Here is a 22,348-nt window from a genome sequence, read left to right on the forward strand (position 1 = left end):
CGGGAGGGACCGTCTTGGATGGCAGCAAGCCTGTGCTAGAGGCTGCTGCTATGGTGGTTGCACACAGTCCCCAAGATTAGGAATTGCTTAGGGTTTGGCATCGGTGGTGTAAGCAGATAACACCTGTGTAGCCTCAGGTCTGACTCAAATAGGGGCTGTCTGGAAGAGGTGTATTTTCTTTAAGATACTTGGGTCACAAACCATCAGGAGACTAATACATGTGTGTAACTCACTGTAACCTTGTGGATGGAAGTGCTGTGGTTAGTCATAGGAATGGGACTCACCAAAAGTGCACCCAGGTCAGCAACCCATTAGTTTGCTGACAGCCAATGCCAAAGAGAGAGCATCAAAAAAAGGGACATATGTAGCAAGCGGTATTTGTCTAACCTTTCCTCCCATCCTCCAGTGCTCAGGGGTTTCATGAGCTGGAATTAGCATCTTTGCATCTAATAGGTTTGCTGGGTTTTATTTCCATTTTCTTCCATTTTTCCAGTTCTTGCTTCAATCCGGGCAAGGAGTTCCTCAGCTTAAATACACGTTGGTTGAAGAAGTGTCTCCTTTTTCTTTGATTGCTATTGAGAATTGTTGCAGTCATAGAACTAAGTACATTCCCCAAGATCTTGTTCCTGAAATGTTGTTGTGCTCTGAAAGCTCTCCTTACCTTCCCCAAAATGATGCTCAGAGCTCTGCTGCCAGTTGGGTTTCACTCTATTATTCCCAGCTGTGCTTGCTACAAGAATTTGCATTAAGTGTAATTTATTCCTTCCGTTTAAGGATGCAAAGTTTTCATTAGAAATGGTCTGTGAGTGCAGTGACTGCCTTTGGTATCCTGTGGTGTAAGATGGGCATCGGTGGTTTTAGGACTTCCCCTTGACAACATTGGGCTTATATGGTTTCTTCCTCTGTTTCCTATAGGTTCATGAAAGTGGCTGGCAGCACGGTGGATGCTGTTACCTGGCAACAGTAGGTATTCACCATTCCTTCTACTTTCCAACACTAATTGCAGTGATCAGACTGCTGGGAGCAGAGCTGATGGGCTGTCTGGGTGTGAAAAGGGGCAGACCTGTGACAGCCACCTCTTCTGTCATCCTGCTACATTTAAGTAGGCGAAAAAGAGGCTCTGCCCCTCCTTCTGGAGCCTCTTGAACAAGTACAGGAGGGGATGTATTAACCTTTACCACTGCAGCTGAGACAGAGGCTAAAAATACCACTGCCTGCATGCCTGGCCTGCCTGACTGCTGGAACAAAGCCCCGAGCTGGAGTGCGGAGTCCTGGGGGCAGCTGGGATAGCAGGCAGCTCCGGTGGTGGCCGCGGTGGGGACCTCAGAGAAGCAAAAGCAGTGTGTGACAGATGTACGGGACTATCCGAAAGCCCTTTTCCTTTCACCGCAGTCACTGACTCCCCATGACCACTGCTCTGAAGCTAAACTGATTTGGCCCAGAGGAGGGAGAGGCAGCTTAGTCCAATGGTAAATGCGTAATGCCCAGTCCCTGCTCCGTTTTGTACACGTCTCGGATGCCCATAGGCACACTGCTGTCCTACGCTGTACATGGAGCCCCAGGAGCAGATGTTGATGGAAAGGGAGTGAACATCCAAGATCCAGGCCCTGCTGGGGCTGCCAGAGAGATGCTGATACCCAGTTTTCCTCCTGGTTCCTACATGTTCTGCAGTTTAGAAGAACAAAGCAAGCGCTGAGGGAGTGAGTGGAGGGAAAGGTTTCCTTATGCGGGGGAAAATCCATAAACATCTTTTTCCTCCTCTTATTTCCAACTGCCCCAGTTTGCACATTGTAGCCAGAGGCAGGCTCCCCAGCGGCTGTGGCTCTCTGCAGTGGGAGCACAAATGCCAGTGCAAAGGTTAGGCAGTGTGCAAGCACAGCAGTGATGGCCAAAATTGATAGAAAATGGGTTTGTGGGGCCAGCAGGACTCTCTCCTGCCACAGAAAGGACATGTTTCAGAGACAGGCATCCACTGGAGCAAAAAGCATGGTGAGACCCCCCTGTTCCCAGAAAAAGCGGATTTGCTTTGATGCTGCATTAAACTTTCCAGGTGGGGCACTGACCTGGAGCACAGGAACTGGGGTCTCAGGTCCAAGGTGGGCTTGTGTGTGCTGCCCGTAGGGCTTGTTCCCCAAGCTGGTCCTTCACAGCGACCCTCCATGGGGTGCTCAGGTTGCTTTGCTGAAGTGTAGCAGTGTGGATTGTAAAGCCCATCTGGAGACCTTCTTTTCAAAAGATCTAGGTTTTAAGATGTGAGATTTTTTTGCAAGTCTGCCCACAGTCTCTGTGTCAGTGTGTTAAACCTTGGAGCCTCCTGCAGAAGCAACTGCTGGTGTCTCAGAATGGTTTATAGCACCAGGCATGACCAGTATCTAGCAAGTCCTGTTCCTCAGTGGTGCTTGCTTGGGTGTTTGGCTCCTGGGGCTTTCCTGCCAGGCAGCAGCAACTTTCTGCAATGGGGGCAGTGGGGTAGCAGAGCGTTTGGAGCGGGATTTGTGTTACTTACAGGCTCATGCTGTGCAATAATGATCTATGTCTCAGCTGGGAATTTGCTTTTCATGATTACACGATGTGCTGATCACATTTACTTAGTCCAGGAATTTGCTTTCTGCAATGGGGCTTGATCACTGGGCCAAGCCCTTGGATGAGTTGAAGGAACAAACTTCCAGGCTTCAGATGTGGAGTTTCATCTGGTGCGCAGGGAATCTGCCTGCATGGCTGCTTTGAAACCTTTTCTTATAGGATCAGTGCAAAGTGCTCAGCAGCTCTGGTGCTGAGCAGCCAACCTGTGAGTGGGGTGGCTGCTGCAGCTCCTCACAGGGGTTGGCAGAGCTGAGATGCGGCTTGCTGACCCATTTCCACTGCAACGCAGGAGCTGCTTCCCCCCCAGCCCAGGAGATTGCACCCGTATGCGTTTGTGAGGACTGGCAATGGTCACAGCTCCAAGCTGGGCTTCTGTACTGTTTATGAATAAATGTCAAAACAGTGTCTCATCCCTCTGCTCCAAACAGCAAAACAAAACAAAACAAGTTCCTTTGTATCCAAGAAGAAAATTATTAGCAGGAAACTAAACTGCTGTCTAACTTCAAGTATGAATACTTCTGTTCCAAACCCTAACATTCTCCCGGGATATTGGTTATAAATTTGTCAAATCTGTTATTCCTTTGAAAAGGCTGTGCTCGATCCAGAAAGGGAATTGAGAAGGGAATACATTGCAGGGATCCCTATTCTCTATGTGAAAACAATATATCTGAAATGTATCTGACAGAAAAGCGACACTGGGTGGAAATAAGCAGCCTGTCCAGCCTTTCAGAGTATGGTTTCACTTACATACGCAACTCAGCATGTGTGCCTCGCTCTTCAGAAGTAAAGTGTTGCTGGAGAGGGATGTGTGAATGGCTTCAAAACACCCAGGGAATTTCCACTAAAGGAGGGTGTGGCAGGTGGGACTGACAGTGGCTCTGAGAGTTTTGGCATTTCCCCAATAATTTAGTTTGTTATGTTTGTTTATGAGTAAATGCTTGGTTTATTGTGGATCCTCTCAGCCTCTGGATGCGGGTTTCCACTGCTCAGCAACCTCCCCACAGCCATATCTGCTCAGTGCTGGCATCCTCACACGAGGTGAAGACCCATTGCCCACTTAGACCTGCAGCCATGCCCAGTTCCATCCCTGGCTGTGCTCTCAGTCTGTACAGCTGGGTTTCCATCCCAAGTCTTGTGCATGGCTCCAAGTCTGGCATATTTAATGGGTAAATCCTTATGCAGTGCTGCCTCTGAAGCACAAATCCCTATTACTTACGGAGAAAGTAAATGTTTGCATCTTCAAAACCAGTGGACATCTATCCCTGTGACTCCTTGGAAAATGCCGTGATATCTTCTAAGATGGAAAGTCACTTGCCCTATGTGGCAAATCAGACATGCCAGGCACATGGGCTTGTGTGAGATGCTGCTTAAAGTGCTTTTGCCAGGCTTGGTTTGAGTGACTTCTCTTGTTCTGGCTTAGACATGTTGAATGTGCCGGTGGAGATGCTCATGAGGCAGTAGCGGGGGGCAGATTTCCCAGAGGTGTCAGGGGAGAGTTGCCTAGCACGCACACACACACCCCCCCTGACATATATACCATGGGTATATACTTGGGCTTGCACAAGCCTGCTGCAAGTGCTCAGAGAGCAGTGTCTGCCAAGGCTGTGCCTGGAGGAAGGGGTTGCATGATGGAATCACTGGCCCATCTCTGCTGGTAAGTAAACCTGGCCAGGGCACAGCTTTGCCCACTGGCTTGCCATCCTCTGCATTGTCTGATGGAGGGCCCAGTCCCTGGCAGCCCTGGGCCACCAGCATGGTCCCAGGTGAGGCCAGGGCACAGCTGGGGAGATGGCATGGGTCAGAGACGGCTCCCACTAGTGGGACAGACAAAGGCACCTTGTTTGGGGGCAGAGAAAGACGTGGGTGTGAGTTGTGCCTTTAGGGCCAGAGGGTAGTCCCCAGTGATTTTTCTTTATCAATGCATTTATTAGTTGACTGGAGGTGGGCGGCACCTCTCCCCTGTGCCCACAGGTCTTTACCTGGGAGGAACAGGTCACATCCCGCCTCTCCTCTCCAGGGAGAGCCGTGGGGCTGCCCTGCGCTCTGAGCTGCAGACGGGGACTCTGCCTTCTCCTTGGGAAGATGCTCGGGGGTCAGGCTTGCCTCTGTCAGCAGAGGTGTCGTGGGTTCACAGCTGTGGTGGTGGCCGGGTGTCACGCTGATGGTGGGGATCTGCCTCGCTTGGCGTCCCTGGCAGGATGATGCCCTAATTCCTAGCAGCCTCCCCCTGTAGCAGCAGGCAACAAAGTAGATCCGGAAATTCCTGAGCTTTGGGAAGTGGGCTTTAATGTAATTAACTGCAACAGAAGAAGAGGTCAGATAATAGGGGCAAAGGTTTCTCTTTAAAATGAAAGAGAAGGTAAATGAAACCAGCTGCTCAGGAGCCAGTGCACTGCCTTCATCAAATATAGGATGATGCTCATGGTCCTGCGCAGCAAATCGTGGATCTTTCCAGAACATCATTTTAAAGGCAGCACAAGACCTGAAGGTGACAGGATAGAGTCAGGTTTGCCCAGGTGCCCTGGTGCCTGGCACTGTCCTTCTCTGGGAGGCACTGTGGGCATCCTGGCCTTGCAGCCTGCCCAAGAACAAGGGCACTTTTGACTGGCCACTGTGCTCAGCCCTACTTCAGTACTGTTCCCAGCTCTTGTCTTTGTGTCTCAAGTTTCATGCTTCAGTTCCAGCTAGGGATGGGGGCTGGGAATTGGGGTGGTGCATTTCCTAGCACAAATCCCTGCCCAGCCCTTGGCCAAGTACTCCCCCTGCACTATGCTCTGCTTTGGTCACCTCCACACTGATACTGTCACACTTCCCTTTGCAAAGTGCACTGATCCCATCCCGTGTTTCTAGGGCATATTCAAATTCAGTTTTTAGAAATGGGATAATGTAAACAGAAGGGGGAGAACTGGCCTCAGCTTTGTGTAGTATAATAGGGCACCCAAAGTACATGGTCTTTCTTCTGAGACATGTCATCTAGGATTTAGTTGCTACATCCCGTTTCCTTGCCTGGCTCTTCTTGTGTTCCTAAAGATTGTCTGTCTACAGTGATAGCAGCATCAGATCAGGGGACACAATAAGTCAGCTCTGCATGCAACTGCCCATATCTGTTCTATCCTATATTACGAGAAACGGCATGGTCTGCGCCCACGGTGGGCATGCTGATATCTCCTAGGCTTCGGGGCCAACTGATGCTGCATCATACCCAGAACCCAATGGAAGATCTGCCAGCCTGTGTTGGAGAGGGATAGCTTGTCCATGAGCTACATGTCTTCTGCCTCTGCAGAGTCGTGGCTGCCAGAGAACCCTGCCTGTGCTGGGGAGGGTCTGTCCATTCGTCTCCTTTGGCACTCAGACCTTGCCGGCACCAGGAGAGGAGGCTGTGGATGGTGCAGCCCCTGGGGCTGGCTTGGCCCAGCTGCCTGTGCACCGTACTGCTGCCTGGGGAGGTACTTGTCAGTGCTGGAGCTCTCTGCAGCTGCTGCTGGCTTTTTTGGAGGTTGGAGAGTTGTGACTGTTCAGGATTTTTTTTTTTCAAGTCAAGTGCACTGAGTCATTGTAAATATCAGGAAAGCTGTTGCCTTTGCTCTTGGGGATAATCCACGCCTAATGAGCACTTCTCCTGCTTTAAAGGCCTGACAGTTGTTTGCATTTTGCGGCTTTCTATACCACCTTTACTGACAGTTGGATTTCTCAAAAGGAAGTGCCCTTATCTCAGTGACGAAGCCTACAGCTGGAAACTGCTCCTGAGTAGCCTGGTAGCAGTGAAGACCTCAGTGCCTCTCTCTTCCTTGCAAGCCTTGTGCAGCTGCTGCCATTTTCTGTCTTTCCCATTCTGGGGAGGTTGAAAGCACTTCTTGGTGTCCCAGAACTTCACAGGCAGATCTGCAAGAGATCCTTGCATATCTTACAGAAGCTTGTCATTGTCTTCATGCTCTGCTTAAATACCCAAAGAGGATGTGCTCCCCTCCCTGCAGCCCTGGGAGACATGCTACCAACAAGATTTCCTGATGCTGAAGTGGGTTTATTTTTTTTCTTTTCATACTTCTCCCAATCCCCATTTCTCTGGTTTGTTAATGAAGGTGTCAAAAAAAATGTGACTGTGGCACTGTCCCAGGGCATTTCTCTTCCCTGCAGGGTCTTGGCTGTGCTCAGCACAGCAGCTCCTTCCTAGGCTGCCTCCTCCCCGCAGCCCCTGGGCTGGCAGAGCCTCCTCTGCTGCTGCCTCTGGAGAGATGTTCCTCTCCCTTGGCAGTGGAGCTGTGGGTCACAGCACACCTCGTGCTTGAATGAGATGATGGGGAGGTGCAAGCCTGCCTTTGCTTTCTGAGGGGTTTATTCTGGGCTCTGGAACCATACTGACTTGTGCAGACAAGCTGAACCCTACAGAAAGCCTGCTGCATACACAGACTGAGGTCTAACTCCCTCTTTTTCCCAGTCAATGCAACCTTCTTTTTATGGCCTTTCAGGCAGCTTTTGGCCCAGGTGATGGGGTTTTTGGTCCACAGCAGACTGAAAAGATCATTTCTGTTCAGTTCTTAAGTGCTGTACTAAAATCCAAACATCTGCCATCCCCAGAGTACATTGCTTTGTAATTTTGTCTTAAAAAGTAATCTCTGTAAACCCCACTGCTGCCTGCTGCTTACAGATCTGCTCTCCTCCCGGCAGCCAGTGGTTCAGTTGTGTATAAGTGATCAGAACGATTTTGAACACTTCCTAAGTCCTCCCCGGAGATAATCTCTGCCCTTAGCACCTTCTAGTCACCATGGTCATACAGAAACGCCTCTTGCCTCCTTCCCTGGGTTACACATCGGAGTGAAACTGGGGTGTGACTGGCATGATCCCATGCTTTGCTGGGGACGCAGCTGTGGCCGCACACCTGGGGGAGGGCTGACAAGGGAGGCTCTTCTTGTTTAATGCATTTGCAAGTCGAGCCTGTAATGCATTTCTGTTCTGGGACAGTGAGTGCTGGCGTTGTTCCCCCTTGGTCGCAACCTTGCACAGCTCCAAGCACATTTATTCTGTTACCTGTGTAGTGACTTGGAGCAGAGACACAAAAATCCTCTCTGAGCACTCGTGCATGTTGCACATGTGCCAGGTGCTCTGGCTGCGGCTGAGTTAGCCCATGGCATCCTTTGGGGATGCTCCTGCATTCCAGCACCCAAGTAAAGCAGCCGCTACAGCTTTATGCTGGTGTGAATGAGATATATGTTATGGAGAAACCAGCCCTGGAAAGGTGAATCCACCTTTCTTCAGACCCCAGGTCTTCGGCCCATTATGCATCTCAGCACCCATGGCTGCACTGAAGTCTGTGGAGAAGGAGAAGGATCTGTGTAACTGAATGCCAAGTGGACAAGGCTCCAATGAGGAGTGGGAGGCTATGGCTGAGCCCTGCCAGCCCCAGCCAGAGCTGCTGTGATTCCTGTGCACCTCTGTCCCCCCAGCACGGCTCCAACATGCTCCGTGGCTCACTGTGTTGGGTAACTGATGCACACTGCAGATTTTGGAGGAGGATGTCAGAAAGTTCTTCTTGCAAAACCTATTTATCAGCTAAATGGCTGTCCCAGGGTTATGCCAGTGCATGCTGCAGCAGACGTTCTGGTGTCTCTGCAAGGCTGGGAGGAGCCTCTGGGAGATGTGCAAGGGCTTCCACTGCTCCTTGCGTGGGGGCTGAGGTGCCAGCCCCAGACATTTCCTCAGGAGGAGCTGGCTTTGATTACCTCCAGCCACAGGGTGTTTGCACTCCAGGACAGACTGCTTTACCTTATGTCCTCGAGCCAGGAGACAGTATTGAGGCATTTCAGAGTCTTCTTCCCACACTTAGAGACAGATGATTCGCATCACGACTGGCAGCACTATAGCTGTGCTTTGTATAAGAAAGCATATGGAGAACAGGAATCAGCCCTCTGTACAGGCAATTCTCCCTGGCATTCCCAGGGCAGAGGGGATTTCTGTGAGAGCAGGACTGACTTATCTGTGTTTTTAAAACTGTGTGTCCCTAAGACAGGGGACAGGTACAGATGGGACGAGCCAGGTGAGCAGAAGATCTCTCAAGATCTCCCTGGTCGTGCAGCCCAGCTGCAGCTATCACAGGCATCGTGTGGGTGGGAAAGAGGGTCTCTTTCCCTGGGATCTCCATGACATCAGTGCAGAGAGTGCTGCCAAGCCTTTGTCGGTGGCATTTTGCTCCCAGCCTTTGGTTTTCTGCTCCCAGAGTTTCACCAGCAATAGTCAAGAAAGTGCAAAACTTCCCGTGTTTTCTGCAGTGCAGGATGCTCGGTGTTCGGGGTGTGTCCAGCTCACACACTGTTTTGGAGACTGAAAGCATCTGCCAGACACCGGCATGGCCAGAGGGCCAGGGCAGGGCAGGGTGTAATCAGGGACTCCCCTGGAGCAGAGGAGGCTTCTTGGCATGGGGCAGCAGCAGGGTGGGAGGACGTGGTTCTGGGCAGAGCTACTCCCAGCTGTTTGATCCTTGTCTTCCTATTTTCCTTCCAGTTACTACATCGATGGTCGAGTGGCCAAAGTGACGGACTTCCTGAAAACTCGCCTGTTAGACACACTCACTGACCAGATCAGGAAAATCCAGAAAGTGCGTGAGTGCAAAGGGCCTGCAAGGGGTGAGGGGGCATTGTGCCCACGGTGCCCGGTCTTGGCACAGCTCGTGGCCGGGGCTCTGGCAGCAGCACTGACATGCTCCCACAGGAGCTGCTGTGGGGCAGGGATGGAGGGCGGCTGTTGGGGATGGCTGTGCTCCCAGCTGAAATGCAGGCAGCCCTCCTGCAGGGAATGGGAGGACAGACCAGGCAGCATGATGCCCAGCCCCTGTGTGGGATGTGTGGCAGGCAGGTCAGCAGGGAAGCGGCCACGGGCTGCAGCGTGAGGTAAGCTGTGTGCAGGTGTGCCAGGTGTGCCAGGACATGGGCTGGATGCACAGGGCAGGGGCCGACTGCCATGCAAAGCCTTTCTAAAGTGGCCACCTGGCTTGACACTCTCATCTGTCCATTCCTGTAGCGAGCAGCATGTAATGTGGATATTCTCTGAAACTTGCTCCCAAGGACAAGGAGCAGAAGGAGCAGCCAGGCAGTACCAAACCATCCCCAGCGCAGCCATGCCTGCGCAGGAGGGGGCTCCTACTGCAGTACCTTGCCCCACTTGCTCACAGTGCCTAAAAATGCTGCTTGCAAAGTTGTGATAGTTGCATTTCCAGGGTGATTTTCACTAGTGAAGAATCATGACCATTATGAACAACTCTTTTTTTTTTTTTTTTTTTTTTCCCGATGGTCATGTTTTGACTGTGTTATAAAACCCAGCTGTTGCTGGCGTGTGGTGTCAGAGCCCATGGCTCTGCCTGGCTAACGCAGCCTGCAGCGAGCGCTCTTCTCCCTGCCGGCTGGGGGGACCCTGCTCACATCTTTAGCAACTGGGTAGGTGGTGGGGGCTTTGCAAAGTCCCCCTGCTTTGGCTGATATGGAGGCCGTGACTGTGAGTGGCCCACTCCACTGTCAGTCCTGGAAGGAGTAAGGAGCACCTAGTAAGCGGGGAAGGCTTTAGGGACTAGAGGAGATGTCCATCTACCTGTCTTGTCTAAGTTTTCATACCCTACCAGTCACCACAATGTCTTACTGTTGTAATTCCTTCAGGGAGAAACCATAGGATGAGTAAACAACTCAAAAGAGGCCCCGGGAAAGGGGATGTGAGGGTCAGCACAGCAAAACTGGAGAAGAGCTGCTTGCTGAGTCCTCTGGCACAAGCTGGGAATCATCCATGCATGTGGATGATCCTCCTGCCGCGGGGAGGCATGAGGCAGCTGGCGGGATCAGCACAGAGGCAAACCAGAGGCACTGGCTTGCCCTGCTCCCACTGGGGGTACAACACCCCAACAAAAGTGGTGGCACATGTCCCACCTCTACTGCAGGTTGGGAACCTGCTGGGAAAGGAGCGGGACCCCATCCATCCCCAGACCAGAGGCAGCAGGAGTTGCCCTCAGTGCGGGCTGGGGGAACCCTTGCACCCACAGGGCAGGATTTGGTCTGTGCGGGGCAGGGCCAGGGAAGGGCTCTCCCGGGAATGCCAGTGTGGCTGAGCAAAAGCACAGCACTGGGTGCTAATAACCTCCAGCTTGGCTTTGAGTCTGTGCATCCTGCCGGGGCTGATTAGAGCAGCTGGGCTTGTCCACTTCCCTGTTTTATTGCTTCCTCTCCGACTGGGGAAGGTGGCGGGCTTAGATAATTACAGGCAGGATGCCAACACCTCTGGGGCTTCAGTCAGGGATATCGACTCTCACAGGCTGTGAGTGGGAGGCAGCCCAGAGCTGGCGTATTTAACATCTTTGAGGGATCCCAGTCCATCTAGCACATTCCAGCGCTCCTCACTAATGGGGCAGGATCCATCAGGCTGTGCAGAGCGCTCCTTGGGCCACTGGGTTTGCAGACATCTGGTCGTGGGAGCTTGTCGCCCGGCCTGGAGAAGTGGGATTGCAAGAGAGAGGACGGGGCACTGCATGGTGCCAGAGGCTGCTCATGCTGGGAGAGGGCAGCTCCAGCCATCTGAGCCCTCCCGTCCCAGATGGCATCTCACAGGTGTCTGCACTGCCAGCTGGAGCCTTGTAAGGGGTGGGCCAGCATGTTCGGACCCACGTGTCCCGCCTGTGCCAGGGACACCTTGGCTGGTAAAGTAGCCCCTGCTCAGCCACACCTGGAGGCATCCACTACTTTCTTCTCAGGTGTCCACCATTCCTCCATGTGGCTTCAGTACGTGTCCCAGTACTCCCACACCACATAGCCGCTGGGGCTGGGGTGCTCCCCGTGGCAGGCAGCCACCTTGCATAGGGACATAGAGAGCTGAGGTGATGTGGCAGGGCAGCCTGCAGAGTGTGTGGGGAAACCACAAGGAAAGAGCAGGGTCTGGGTTTGGGAGCATGAGAGCATGTTTGGGAGGGTGTGTTTGGAGCAGCTCCAGAAGATGGATAGGGGACATGTGACATTGGCAGGAGAGAGTGAGGAACAGTGTCCCACCACCCACCCATGGTGAAGACACCTAGTAACCATGCCAGGGCCAGGCAGGCACTGACTGCCCAGCAGCACTGTTACCGAAGGGCTCTGTAAGCCTTCCCAGGGTGTAGCATAGGAGATATCTGCCTTGGCTTTAAATCACAGGTTCATGAGAGTCATTTTGGTTGCTTTTCCCTTCTGTGCAGGTAGTGAACACATACACACCGGGGAAGAAGATCTGGCTGGAAGGTGTTGGCACAACCTCAGCCGGAGGCATGAACAACCTCTCCGATTCCTATGCGGCCGGGTTCTTGTGAGTTATGCCAGCTTGCTGGTGCCAGGGCACTGCCACCCCCACGGGCTCTGCGGGCTTGAGTGCTGCAAAGCCACTGCAGCTGGGAGAGGGCCAGCTCCGTGCCCAGAGAGCCCAACTGTACCCCCCTTGGTACTCCCCAGCAGCCTGTGCACTGTTATTTCCTCTGTAGAATCTATTACCCCTCCTCAGCTCTGCTTTCCTGTAGGTGAGCCAGCCTTTGGCATATCCAGAGTAGCAGAGTAAGGAGGGGACCGCGTGGGATCCCACACTGGTATCAACGGTGTGGCCGCAGGGCATGGGCATGGAAGGGAGGTGTGATTCAAGCACCCCAGCTCTGGGACCCCAGAGCTGCCATCCTGACAGGCTTGCCTTGCTTCATAGCTTGGGATCACCTGGGCTTCCTCCTGCTCTGTGTTTTTGGTTCAGGCTGCAGCTATATGTCCTTGCATGCATTCACTCCTGGGGCGTCTGCCCAGGGAAGTGCTCAGCAGAGTTCTGCTCTGGAAATTGTTTTCTCTCCTTCTTCAAAGCTACAACCATGTCTGGCTCCTGGGGCTTGTCTACTGGCACAGCCCCATGGCATTGGCATCCTGCTGCAAAGCCCCAGTTCAGATCTTCAGAGCTGGCTGTCATCATGAAAGATGGAGGAAGATTATCCAGGCTTTGCAGGGAGGTGCGAGGACATGCCTGGGGTATCAGGGCTGTGGCAGGCTGTGAGGGTTGAAGACTTTTCCCGGGGTGTGTGAGGAGATAGGCTGGTGCAAAGGTCTGGTCCCCACTGCTGAGATGGTGGGTGCGGAGTGCTGGCAGGCTGGGGAGCGCCCCCGGCTTTGAGCACAGGGTTGTGATGCTGAGGTGCATGCAGGGGCTCAGGTACACAGTTGGGACATGCAAGCCGGGCACAGCTGGGGCAGAGGTGGCTGCAGTGGGGGGAGAGGTGTGGAGGCTTGCCAGGGCAGGGATGGTGGGAGGTCGTTAATACCTAGCTCACAAAACCATCTGTAAGCTTCAACTTGAGGTGCTGGGAGCAGGCTCCAGGTTGAATACATGAGAGCAACGCTGTGTTCCGGAGCGCAGCTGTGCCACTGGGGCTGGGTGGTCCTTCCGCAGCAGCCTGACTCTGCTCCCTCCATCCTCAGGTGGCTGAACACGCTGGGCTTGCTGGCCAGCCAGGGCATCGATGTGGTGGTGCGGCACTCCTTCCTCGACCATGGCCACAACCACCTGGTGGACCAGAACTTCAACCCCTTGCCGGTAGGTCTGCCCAGGGGCATTGCGCTGGTGCTGGCTTCTCCCTGCTCATTTTGGGGGGGATTTTCTCCTTGTGACCTGTCTGAACTCTGCTTGAAAATTAATTTTTCCAGATGTTTCTTGCAGTGTTAATAGGAGATGTTAGTTCACATCAAATGCAACATGTTGGAGGCAGATAGGAGAGCAATACCTCTGTAGCTGAAACTTCATTTGGTGCCCAGGGTTGGTAGCACAGGAGGCAGGCTGGTGCTACTGAGGGGTGCCAGTGCAGGCTGCAGAGTCCGAGGGAGGGAGGGAGGGAGGGAGGGGTGTGGCAGGACCACCATGCATGGCACAGGGCAAGCAGCTGGTTTGCTAGTGGTGAGCTAGGCTGGGGGAAGCCAGGCTGGAGCCTTAGCACTCGGCTTCAGATTTCTAGAAACCAAAGTGAAGGGAATTTGAAGGGCATTCCCAGCTTCACAGGCAGCAGTGGTTCTCACCAGTGCCCTGCAGCATCCCTCACTCTTCAAAAACACCTGGGCAGGGGGGAGTTCCCAGTACACATGGTACTGATAAAGAAACCATATGAAAACCCCTGTTAAAAGTAGCAGGTTTCCTTTTCTGGGGGGTGGGGATAGAGAGCAGCTAGTTAATACGCTGCCTTGTAGGTGGAGACCCTAGCAGGGCAGCTGGGCGCTCTGCACGTCCCCTGGAAGGGATTATGGGTCTGTGACCCAGCAAAGGCTGCTGGCAGGATTGGAGATCTGCTTCGGGGAGGTGCACAGCCCTGATGCTGCCCTGAGATCTCAGGGGGTGGCCGCAGGGAGGCAAAGGCTGATGGAGCCACCTCTCAGTTGGCTCTACCTACTCAGCCAAGAAAACAGCATTCCCGCAACAGCATTCCTGGGTGTCAGGGAAGGATGCGGGAGAGCTGGTGACACAAGGTCTGCGCTAACTCCCCCAGCATGGCCTGGTGGGTGGCTCGAGAGAGCAAACCAGTGAACAGGAGAGCACAGTCCCCTGCTTGTGCTGCTCCAGGTATCTCCTGGAGCACCCTGGGCTCCCACATGTACCCCTCTGGCAAGCATACCTGCCAGTTCTGGGTACCTGGGCTGGGGAAAGCCTGGCGGGCTTTGAACTTTGTTTGAGATGAACCTGAGCCTGGGGCAAGCACTTGATGGATTTCTTCTGAAGAGCCTATTCCCCTGGCCAAGCCACATCCCCCACTCCCCAGGAACTCAGGACCCCCCTAGATTGCTCCTGGCTAGATGGGTGCAGGCCAGCTCCTGCCCGCCAGGCACGTGGGGCAGTGGGTGGCCCATGGCCAGGTCTCCCAGCACAGTGTGGGCAGTGGGTGGCCCATGGCCAGCTCTCCTGGCACAGCTGGGGCAGGAGCCCTGGAGCAGCTGGAGCACGCATGCAGTTAGGAGTGGGATTAAAGCCAGGGAAGGAGTTAGAGGAATAAACCCCAGGCAGTGGAGATCTTTAAAATGGATTTTGCTGTTGTTTTAAAGATAAGTCTCCCAATAAGTTAGATGACATCCCCCCTCAGGGCTGTTTCCTCTCTCTCCCATGTGCTTCAGTGTTGATCCCACATCCCACCACTGTGTTCCTGCACAAACTCCAGTGGTGCTTCCCCAACCCCTTTCCCTCAACTCCTGTGCTATAAAAGAGCCACAGACAGGTGCAAACCAACAGGGAGTTTAAAAGCTGCAAATACCAAAAAGCCCAGCGAGATCAGACCGTGACCTGCTCCGCGGGACAGCGGCCACTCTTTTCCCGTGGGAGCTATCAGGGAGATGAAAGCCGCTGGCTGTACCTGCACAGGGCTGCGGCACTGTGAAATACAATCTGCTTATTAGCTGCCACGACAAAGAGGTTTCCGCATGCCAGCTGGGCGTGAGGCAGCTGCCTGCTGAGAGAAGGGCTGCATCACCACAGCATCAATCAAGGCTCCAGCTGGCAGCTCCTCAGAGAGCTGGAAGCCAGGGCTGGGATCCCGATAGCAACCTTTGCACCTCCTCCTGCTCCCCTGCCACTGCTGATCCCTGCTTGTCAAATAAGAGGATGGCACGTTTCAGGGTGCTGAGCTGGAGCTGAGCCTTTTACAGTGGTGTCCTTAGGTGCTGAGTAGCTGCACAGTCCAGGGAGAGCTTCCTACGTGATCCAGGGATCATGCAGCGATGCAAATACAGCCCTCCATCCTTGTGCTAAAGACCTTCCCAGATAAAACCAAGTGATTTGTAGTCCATCGCCATATAAGCACTGCACTGCTGCCACGTGAGCCCTCCTCCCTGTCCTTCAGCTGGGACCCTCGGATGCTGCTGGTTTTGCTTATGTTGGTACTGTCTCTGTTAGGGCATGTTACAGCAGATAGCATAATGAAGCTTGTAAAATGTGGCGTAGGCGCCATGTTGGGGGATTGGGGAGTGCCGATAATGGGGGTCACTTGGTGGACACTGCTGTGGGAGTCTCAGTTTCTATCTCACCACATTTCTTTCTGCCTCTCCCCCAGGACCGCAGCGCTGAAGGGAATGTTTTTGTTAAGTACAGGGAAGGAGCAGGCAAATCACTGCACCCCTCTGTGTATAGCAAGGTGATAGCTGCTGTCATGGGCCATGCTGTGAGCTAGCGAGGGGTACCAGCACATTGGGCTGGCAGAAGGCACGGCTGCTGTCTGGGCATGGGTGCTGGGCAGCAAACCCGGGCAGCCTGGTAAGGCTTGCTCTGTGTTTTCTGTGGGTTAGCCTTGGATTGAAAATAAACTCGTGAACTCTGGCCATTTCAGTGGGAAATGCAAGAGCAACTGGGAATAGCTGTTTGCAAGCAGGGGTGCAGTGAAACCTTGAAAGCAGAGGTTTAAGTTGGTCTATCCCCAACTTTGCACCATGGTGCCTTGCCAGTGCAGTGCAGCCTGGCTCCTGAAAATGGTCTCAGGCAGCAGCAGTGTGGCCAAGGGGTACTGCAGCTTCATGGTGAAATTAGGGAGATGCTCATGTCTCTGCTGGGTTTTCTGCACACAGCTGGCTCATGAACAAAGCAGCATCTTGTGGCTTCTGGGGCATCTTGCAAGAGGCATGGCCTTTGCACCCCCATCCAGGTCCTTCACCCATGAAAGCAGCTCTGAGTGCCCGTCCTGGCTGCAAGAATTGCCTGTCCACCCTGTCCTCAGAGGTGGTGCCATCAAAATCCCCTACGAGGGACAGGTGCCACAGCAGGGGAAGGCAAGGTCATCTTTCTGAGTCTCCCTCCTGGTGCAGATCTGAGGAAATGGTTTTCTCTTGCTGGGCTAATGAGGAGCAAAGCAGGAGAAACTGGGTGACATGAGGTTCCCTGGCCCTGGCACAGACGTGATCAGGCTGGGGAATAGAAATCCTCCAGCCAACCTTAATGCGACTGAGCTCAAGTGTTTTAATGCCTTGTTATTTTGAGATAACTTTTTCATGTATGGTTGGAGTGCTTTTCATCTTGAGTGATTGGGGCAGCCAGCTGTATAATAGTCAGGGCTTGTGCTTGAGAAGCCCTTCAAATAAAGCATTTTGCAGTATGTCAGTCTGCCTCCCTGCTCCGGAACCCATCTGTACCCATGCGTGGGAGTGAGGAGCGGAGGAAAGGAGGGCAGGAGCAGCACTGATACTCACTTTTCACAAGGCAGTGCCTTTGAAATGCTGCTCTGACATTTAGTAGCTCTAGGTTCATTTCAGGCACACAGTGTACATAGTCTACCTCTCTCTCCTGAAACCCGTCCAGAGGGATGCGATACATTTATTTCACTGGAGAGCCCCCCCATGTCAGCGTGAGCTTTCTTTTCAGATTGTTACAGTATGTTAAAGACCTTTCTGAATGCTCTTCCATGTGGCAATCCTGTCTCTTTTATCCATCCTTGGTAGTAATTTCTGCTCACTTAATGCACAGTGCTGTAAGGTTACACCTATGTGTAGAAAAACTTGGGCATGTTTCTAGGCAGAGCCCGAGCAACACAAACCCCATGGAAAAGGCAAAGCTGAAATCCAGACTTCCATTTCCTGGTAACTGTGGCTCTTCTTGGACCTTCTTCTAAAGACTGTGGACAGTGAGATACTTGGTTCTCCAAAGTTAGGGAGATGCTAAAACTTCTTTTCTGGATATAAGTTTTGTATGCTGCATGAGAATGGCCCAGAGGGATCACAGAGTGAAGCAATGGCAGGGGCTGCCTGCTCAGCTGTGGTAGTAGAAGACAATATGATATTGCCTGTGAATTGATGGCGTCCTTGAGAAAGCATCACAGCAGTGCGGAGGTCTGTGCCTGACAGTGCTGTGGTCAGACGCTTGGATGCTGCGGGTGATTTTTCACCTCCTCTGCTTAGCCCAAAGGCACTGAGGAACTTGATGGGAAAGTTACTATCTGTCCTGCAGGAGGGAAGACACCAGGCTCAGATCAGGTCTGTCCTTAGTGATCTGTTCCCTTCCTAACTGGGTTTTCATAAAAGCCCTGGTGTGAACAAGCTTGGTGCCAGGCTGCGGCTGTCCCCAGCATCCCTTGAGGTCCCTAGGGCATGGTGTGAGCCGCACCTTGGGCTGCACCTGGCGATTCGGTACCAGGGGCACCAGCCTGACCCATCCCAGGCACCTCCCCAGCAAGGCATGGGTTGGGACCCCAGTGTCTGGGTGCAAAGAGGCAAGGGGCTCTCCAGCGAGGTGCCGTGCCAGGGGTGGGAGCTGCTGCCCTGACCATGCTCCTGCCTGCCGCATGTATGCGCTCCCCAGTGCGCTCATTAGCTGAGCTGCCTTGGCCGGAGGTGCTGCTAATTGCAGCTGGAGGTCCCAGCCGTGTCCCTGGACGGTGCCTCTCCCACCCCTGCGCTGCGCGGGAAGGGGCCCTTCCCAGACCAGGGCTGCGGGACTGGGTCCTCGCCCACCTATGCCCATCCCCACCCTGCCATCTGGTCGCCCAGTGGCTGCCCAGCTGCTTGGCTGGGCAGTGTCCAGAGGTGAGGAGAAGGCCTGGCATCCATAGGGGGAAGCATATGGAGAGCCCTTTCCTGCAAGCGCTTGCACTCCCGCTGCCGAGCCCAGCCAGCTGGCTGCGGGGCCGGGGGAATTCAGCCCCGCTGCTGCGCCGGCCCATCTGCACGCCCAGCACTGAGTCACCACGCTGCACACACGCAGCTGGCTGAGCTGCCAGGGGTAGGACTGCGGTTGCTGTTCCCCCCAGCAGGGACCCTCGGCTTTGGGGTCACTGTCGGAGAGGGCGGCTGGGTCAGGCTGCAGCGTGCCATGCGCCGCGCAGGCAGAGGCAGAGGCATGGTCCCAAGCCTGGGAGCGACAAAGGGTGGGGGGAGGGAGCGGGTCCAATGGAGCTCGCACACACATGGAAACTGTTCCTGATGACCATAAATCTGCCACGCGGGCGTCTGGCACCCCCATCTGCCCCGCACGCTGGAGCACTGGCTCTGGCAGGAGCGACGCCTGCAGACGGGGAAGGGGTGGGAGAGGAGAGGACAGGCAGGAGCTGTCTGTACAGGATGTTCATTCTGGCCATGGGACCGAGGGATGAAATCCCGGGCAGTTCAGGTGTGTGGAGAGGAAAGGCTTTCCCAAGAGATGTCAAGCCGGAGCACGGCCCACTGAAGGGAAGAGTGGAAATCATGCCCTGCAGAAATCTCCCAGCCAGCCCTGGCACGAGCACCTGAAGCAGATCTGAGCTGGGCATCCTCTCCACTGCCTTGTCCTTTCAACTATGATCATACCATGTCTCAAGGACTGCAGCATCCTCTGCTTTCTGCACTCTCGCTGCATTCGGCTTCCAGGAGCTCTTAAGTCTGCTCTGAGGCTCATTTTATTTGTGAACCAGGAGACAGATTTAAAGCATCTAAACTCTGCTCTCTGTCACAGTGGGTTAAGGGGCCTTTCCCTCTTAGTGCAGCATGAAAAAGGTCTTTGAAGTGCATATGCTTGAACTCTCAAATGCATCAAAGCCATGCTGTGGCTGGCAGCTCTGGCACCCACCCACCAGAGCTGTGGGACTTGCGCAGACCTAGAGCCGGGCTGCTCCTCCTGCTCCGGGAACTGGGGCAGAGACACACACTCCGTCTGAGACAGGCAGCTGTGGCTTGTACTTGGAAGGATGGACACGGCCACTGCCCACGCCTCCCAGAGGCACTGTGCTAGTGGCACACCTGCCCACGTTGGTGACAGAGCCATCCTGGGGCTGTGGGGGCAGTGGGATAGTAAAGCCCTTCCCAGGGTGGGTTGGTGTTTGCTGAAGGAGCAGAGGGAAGTAGTGTTTGGGTGAAAAGCAGCAGAACAGAAAACAATGAAGTTGCATTTTGTTTCCAAGCCCGCTGATCCGACAGCTCTGCTCCCTTCCTGCAGCCTCAGGTCTCCTGGACCCTGTTTGGGAGAGGTGATGACAAAAGAGAAGTTTGGCTGTTCCTCCATCTGCTCAGCTCCCAGGGAAGGTGGAGGCCACTGGCTGGGGACCAGCTTGTGAAGGGTGGTGATAGACAGGACCCACTTCCCACTCGCCCACTCGCCACTCTATAGGTGCCTGGGCAGGCTGTCCCATCGGCACCATCAGTGCCCGGCAGCAATTCCTGTGGCTGCTGCTCCCACAGCAGGAATTTTGCCTTAATGTCAGTGTTTGGTCTTTCTCCGGGGTGGAGAAAAAGAGCAGAAGAGACAGACACAAAGGTGAGGGGCTGAGCAAAGGGTGTAGCGGCTCGAAGGCTGTGAAGATGTGATGCTCATCAGAGACTTTGCACGTTGTGCTGCTGGCAGAGCTGGAGGAGACCCTGGCTGTAGGATGAATGGCTGATGCTCAGCCCAAACACAGAGCTTGTGGTGCTGCTGGCACCAGCGGATGAGAATGCTGCTCTCCGGGCCCATGGGTGCACACACATTAGCATGTTATTTGGGATGGGAGTAACTCTCTTGGCTGTCCCCTTGTACTGCTTTTTGGGACTTATTGCAGAGCTGTTGTAAAATTGGGCCCTGGTTTCCTTTCCCTAACCATGAGTAGGTATTCAGTCTACAAGACCAGACAAGAGCCAGCCTGCCATAAGCCCCCATAACCACACAGGATGCACAAAGCAGCCACAACAACAATAGTTCTGCTCTACATAGCTGCTCCTGGCCCAGCTAATGGAGCCATTGCCCTCCCTCGTCATGCCTGCCTCCCCTCCTCTCCCTCCATAGCCTAAAGGCACTGGGGTGTGGGACTGGCAGCCCCCACTACAGCCCCTTCAGCTGTAGACTCTTGCTGGCAGAGAAAGCTGCAGGGAAGATGTGAAGGCAGAAGGTGATGTAGGGAAGAGTGGTGTGAGATGAGACACTCACAGCCGTTAGGGCAGGAGGGAAGAGGATCAGCATGGTGAAAACAATAGACACCCTGGCAGAGACGTCAGCAGCTTCAGGCGGCTGGTGGTGGGCACCTGCAGGAACCAAGGCTAAGCAAGAAAGGAACTGGGAAGCATCAGCTGATCCTTTCACAGGTGCAGGAGCCTGGATCGAAGCAAGAGTCTGTCCTGCCCAGGAGGGACAGGGCTGTGTGGGCAGAACAGAGGGAAGAGTCAAGGGGGCTGCTTCACTGAAGCATCTCTCTGTGTGCTGGCCCCATCCTCCCCTGCTGATGCCACAAGCTCCTGGCAGCCCAGTCCACCTGAAGCCCCCTCGTTTGGGGCTAGGAGGAGTGTTGTTCTCCATTCATACACCTTCTCTAGAGTGTCCCCTGTGGTGCTCAGGGCACACCCGCAAATTCCCCCAGTGCAGCGGCAAATGTTGCAGAAAACTGCTCAAGTACTTAGCTCTTCAGGACCCCCACATGATGAGGGTGCACATGCAAAATGGCAAACAGCTCACATGCCTGAGGACAGATGCATGCAAACTTGTGAGAACAGCATCAGTGCCCTCTCCCATTGCTGATCATTTTGGCTTCAGCAATTGTTCCGTTTGGGGAGAGGCTATGCCCTGCTCTGCTTGTCTCAGGACCTTGCACAGGATTTGGGTGAGAAAACCTCTAACTCCCACAGTCCAAGAAGCACATAAAACTCAGGGATAATGTTAAAAGCGGCATTAGTCCAGCCTTGCTGAAGGAACGACCAGCCATGGCTTGAACAGGATGTAAGGACCTCCACAGGGAGAAAGCTTTGGATGCTGAGGATCTCTTTAATCTAGAGGAAAAAGAAAGAACAAGAACCACTGGTTGGAAGCTGAAGCCAGACAAATTCAAGCTGAAAATAAGGAGTGGAATTGTTAACAATGTGAAGTTTAACTGCTGGAACAGACTCCCTGGGAAGTGGCGGCTTCTCCATCTCTCCAAGCCCTCGCAACCACAATCACTACTTTTCTGGATGATGCTTTTGCCAAAAACAAACCATCAGGCTCAACAGAGGGATAAAAGACTAAAACTGTCTGTCCTGTGATGTACAGGAAGGCAGACCAGCCAGCTCGTCTCTCCATATGGGTTGCTTGGACTGTGGAGAAAGACGGATGAAGGTTGGAACAATCTATAACAGGCTGTTGAAACTCAAGTGTGCCCGAGGGGTGGAGGAAGAGCTTGGGCAGCTTCAGAAGAGGGAAGAAGCAAGAAGAGGAAGGGGGCAAGCAGCAGCCAGTTGATGCTGCTGGTGACATGGTGACACAGACCCATGCCCCAGCAGCCCCAGCCAGAGGAGGCTGTGCACTGCAGGGTCAGCAGCCTGCTCGTTTGAAGTTCAGCTGCCTTTGCCGGTTACAGCCCCCAGGAGACCAAAGCAGGACCAGCAGCTCCATTACTCTGGTTTTCTGGTTATGGCAACATCTTCTCACATGTGGTGAGTGTGGACTGAACAAACTCAGGTGGGTTGGAAAGCTGCTTTGCTGCCTCTAGGAGCGAGCATGGGAATATGCTCCTGCACCCTTCCTAATGGCTCTGGAGACGGGATGGTCTGGTTAATAGGTCTGTCTGAAGGTCTGCCTAATCAGCCTTGTTTCCAAAAGCTGAAGTCTCTAAAATCTCCTGCAATTAATTAGAATGTGCAAAGAGATTAATTGGGACCCTCTGGGATTTCCCTGTCTACTGGAAATCTGGTGGGTCTTCACTGGCTCAGAAGATGTGGCTGGCCCAAGCTCTGCACTTCCACTCACTTGAGACAAGCACCTCTCCTGCCTGGAAATCTGGGGTCCCGGCCAGGAGACCTCCTGAGGCACAGGACAGCTTTGGCTTCAGGTGCTCCTTGCTTTCAGCTCTGAGGGCTGCAGTGGCAGCACT

The 22,348-nt window shown here is 53.7% G+C and overlaps 1 protein-coding gene across 1 annotated transcript in view; it reads left to right on the top strand.

Annotated features, from left to right (window-relative positions):
* HPSE2 (heparanase 2 (inactive)) overlaps positions 1–22,348 on the top strand; it is a 112,444-nt gene that overhangs the window by 84,033 nt on the left and 6,063 nt on the right. The window contains exons 6-9 of the mRNA XM_037399801.1: positions 916–963; positions 9,079–9,172; positions 11,780–11,886; positions 13,029–13,143. Coding sequence (XP_037255698.1) covers positions 916–963; positions 9,079–9,172; positions 11,780–11,886; positions 13,029–13,143 — 364 coding nt within the window. The remainder of the gene's footprint in view (positions 1–915; positions 964–9,078; positions 9,173–11,779; positions 11,887–13,028; positions 13,144–22,348) is intronic.

This window comes from Falco rusticolus, chromosome 9 (assembly GCF_015220075.1).
Source record: "Falco rusticolus isolate bFalRus1 chromosome 9, bFalRus1.pri, whole genome shotgun sequence".
NCBI lineage: Eukaryota > Metazoa > Chordata > Aves > Falconiformes > Falconidae > Falco > Falco rusticolus.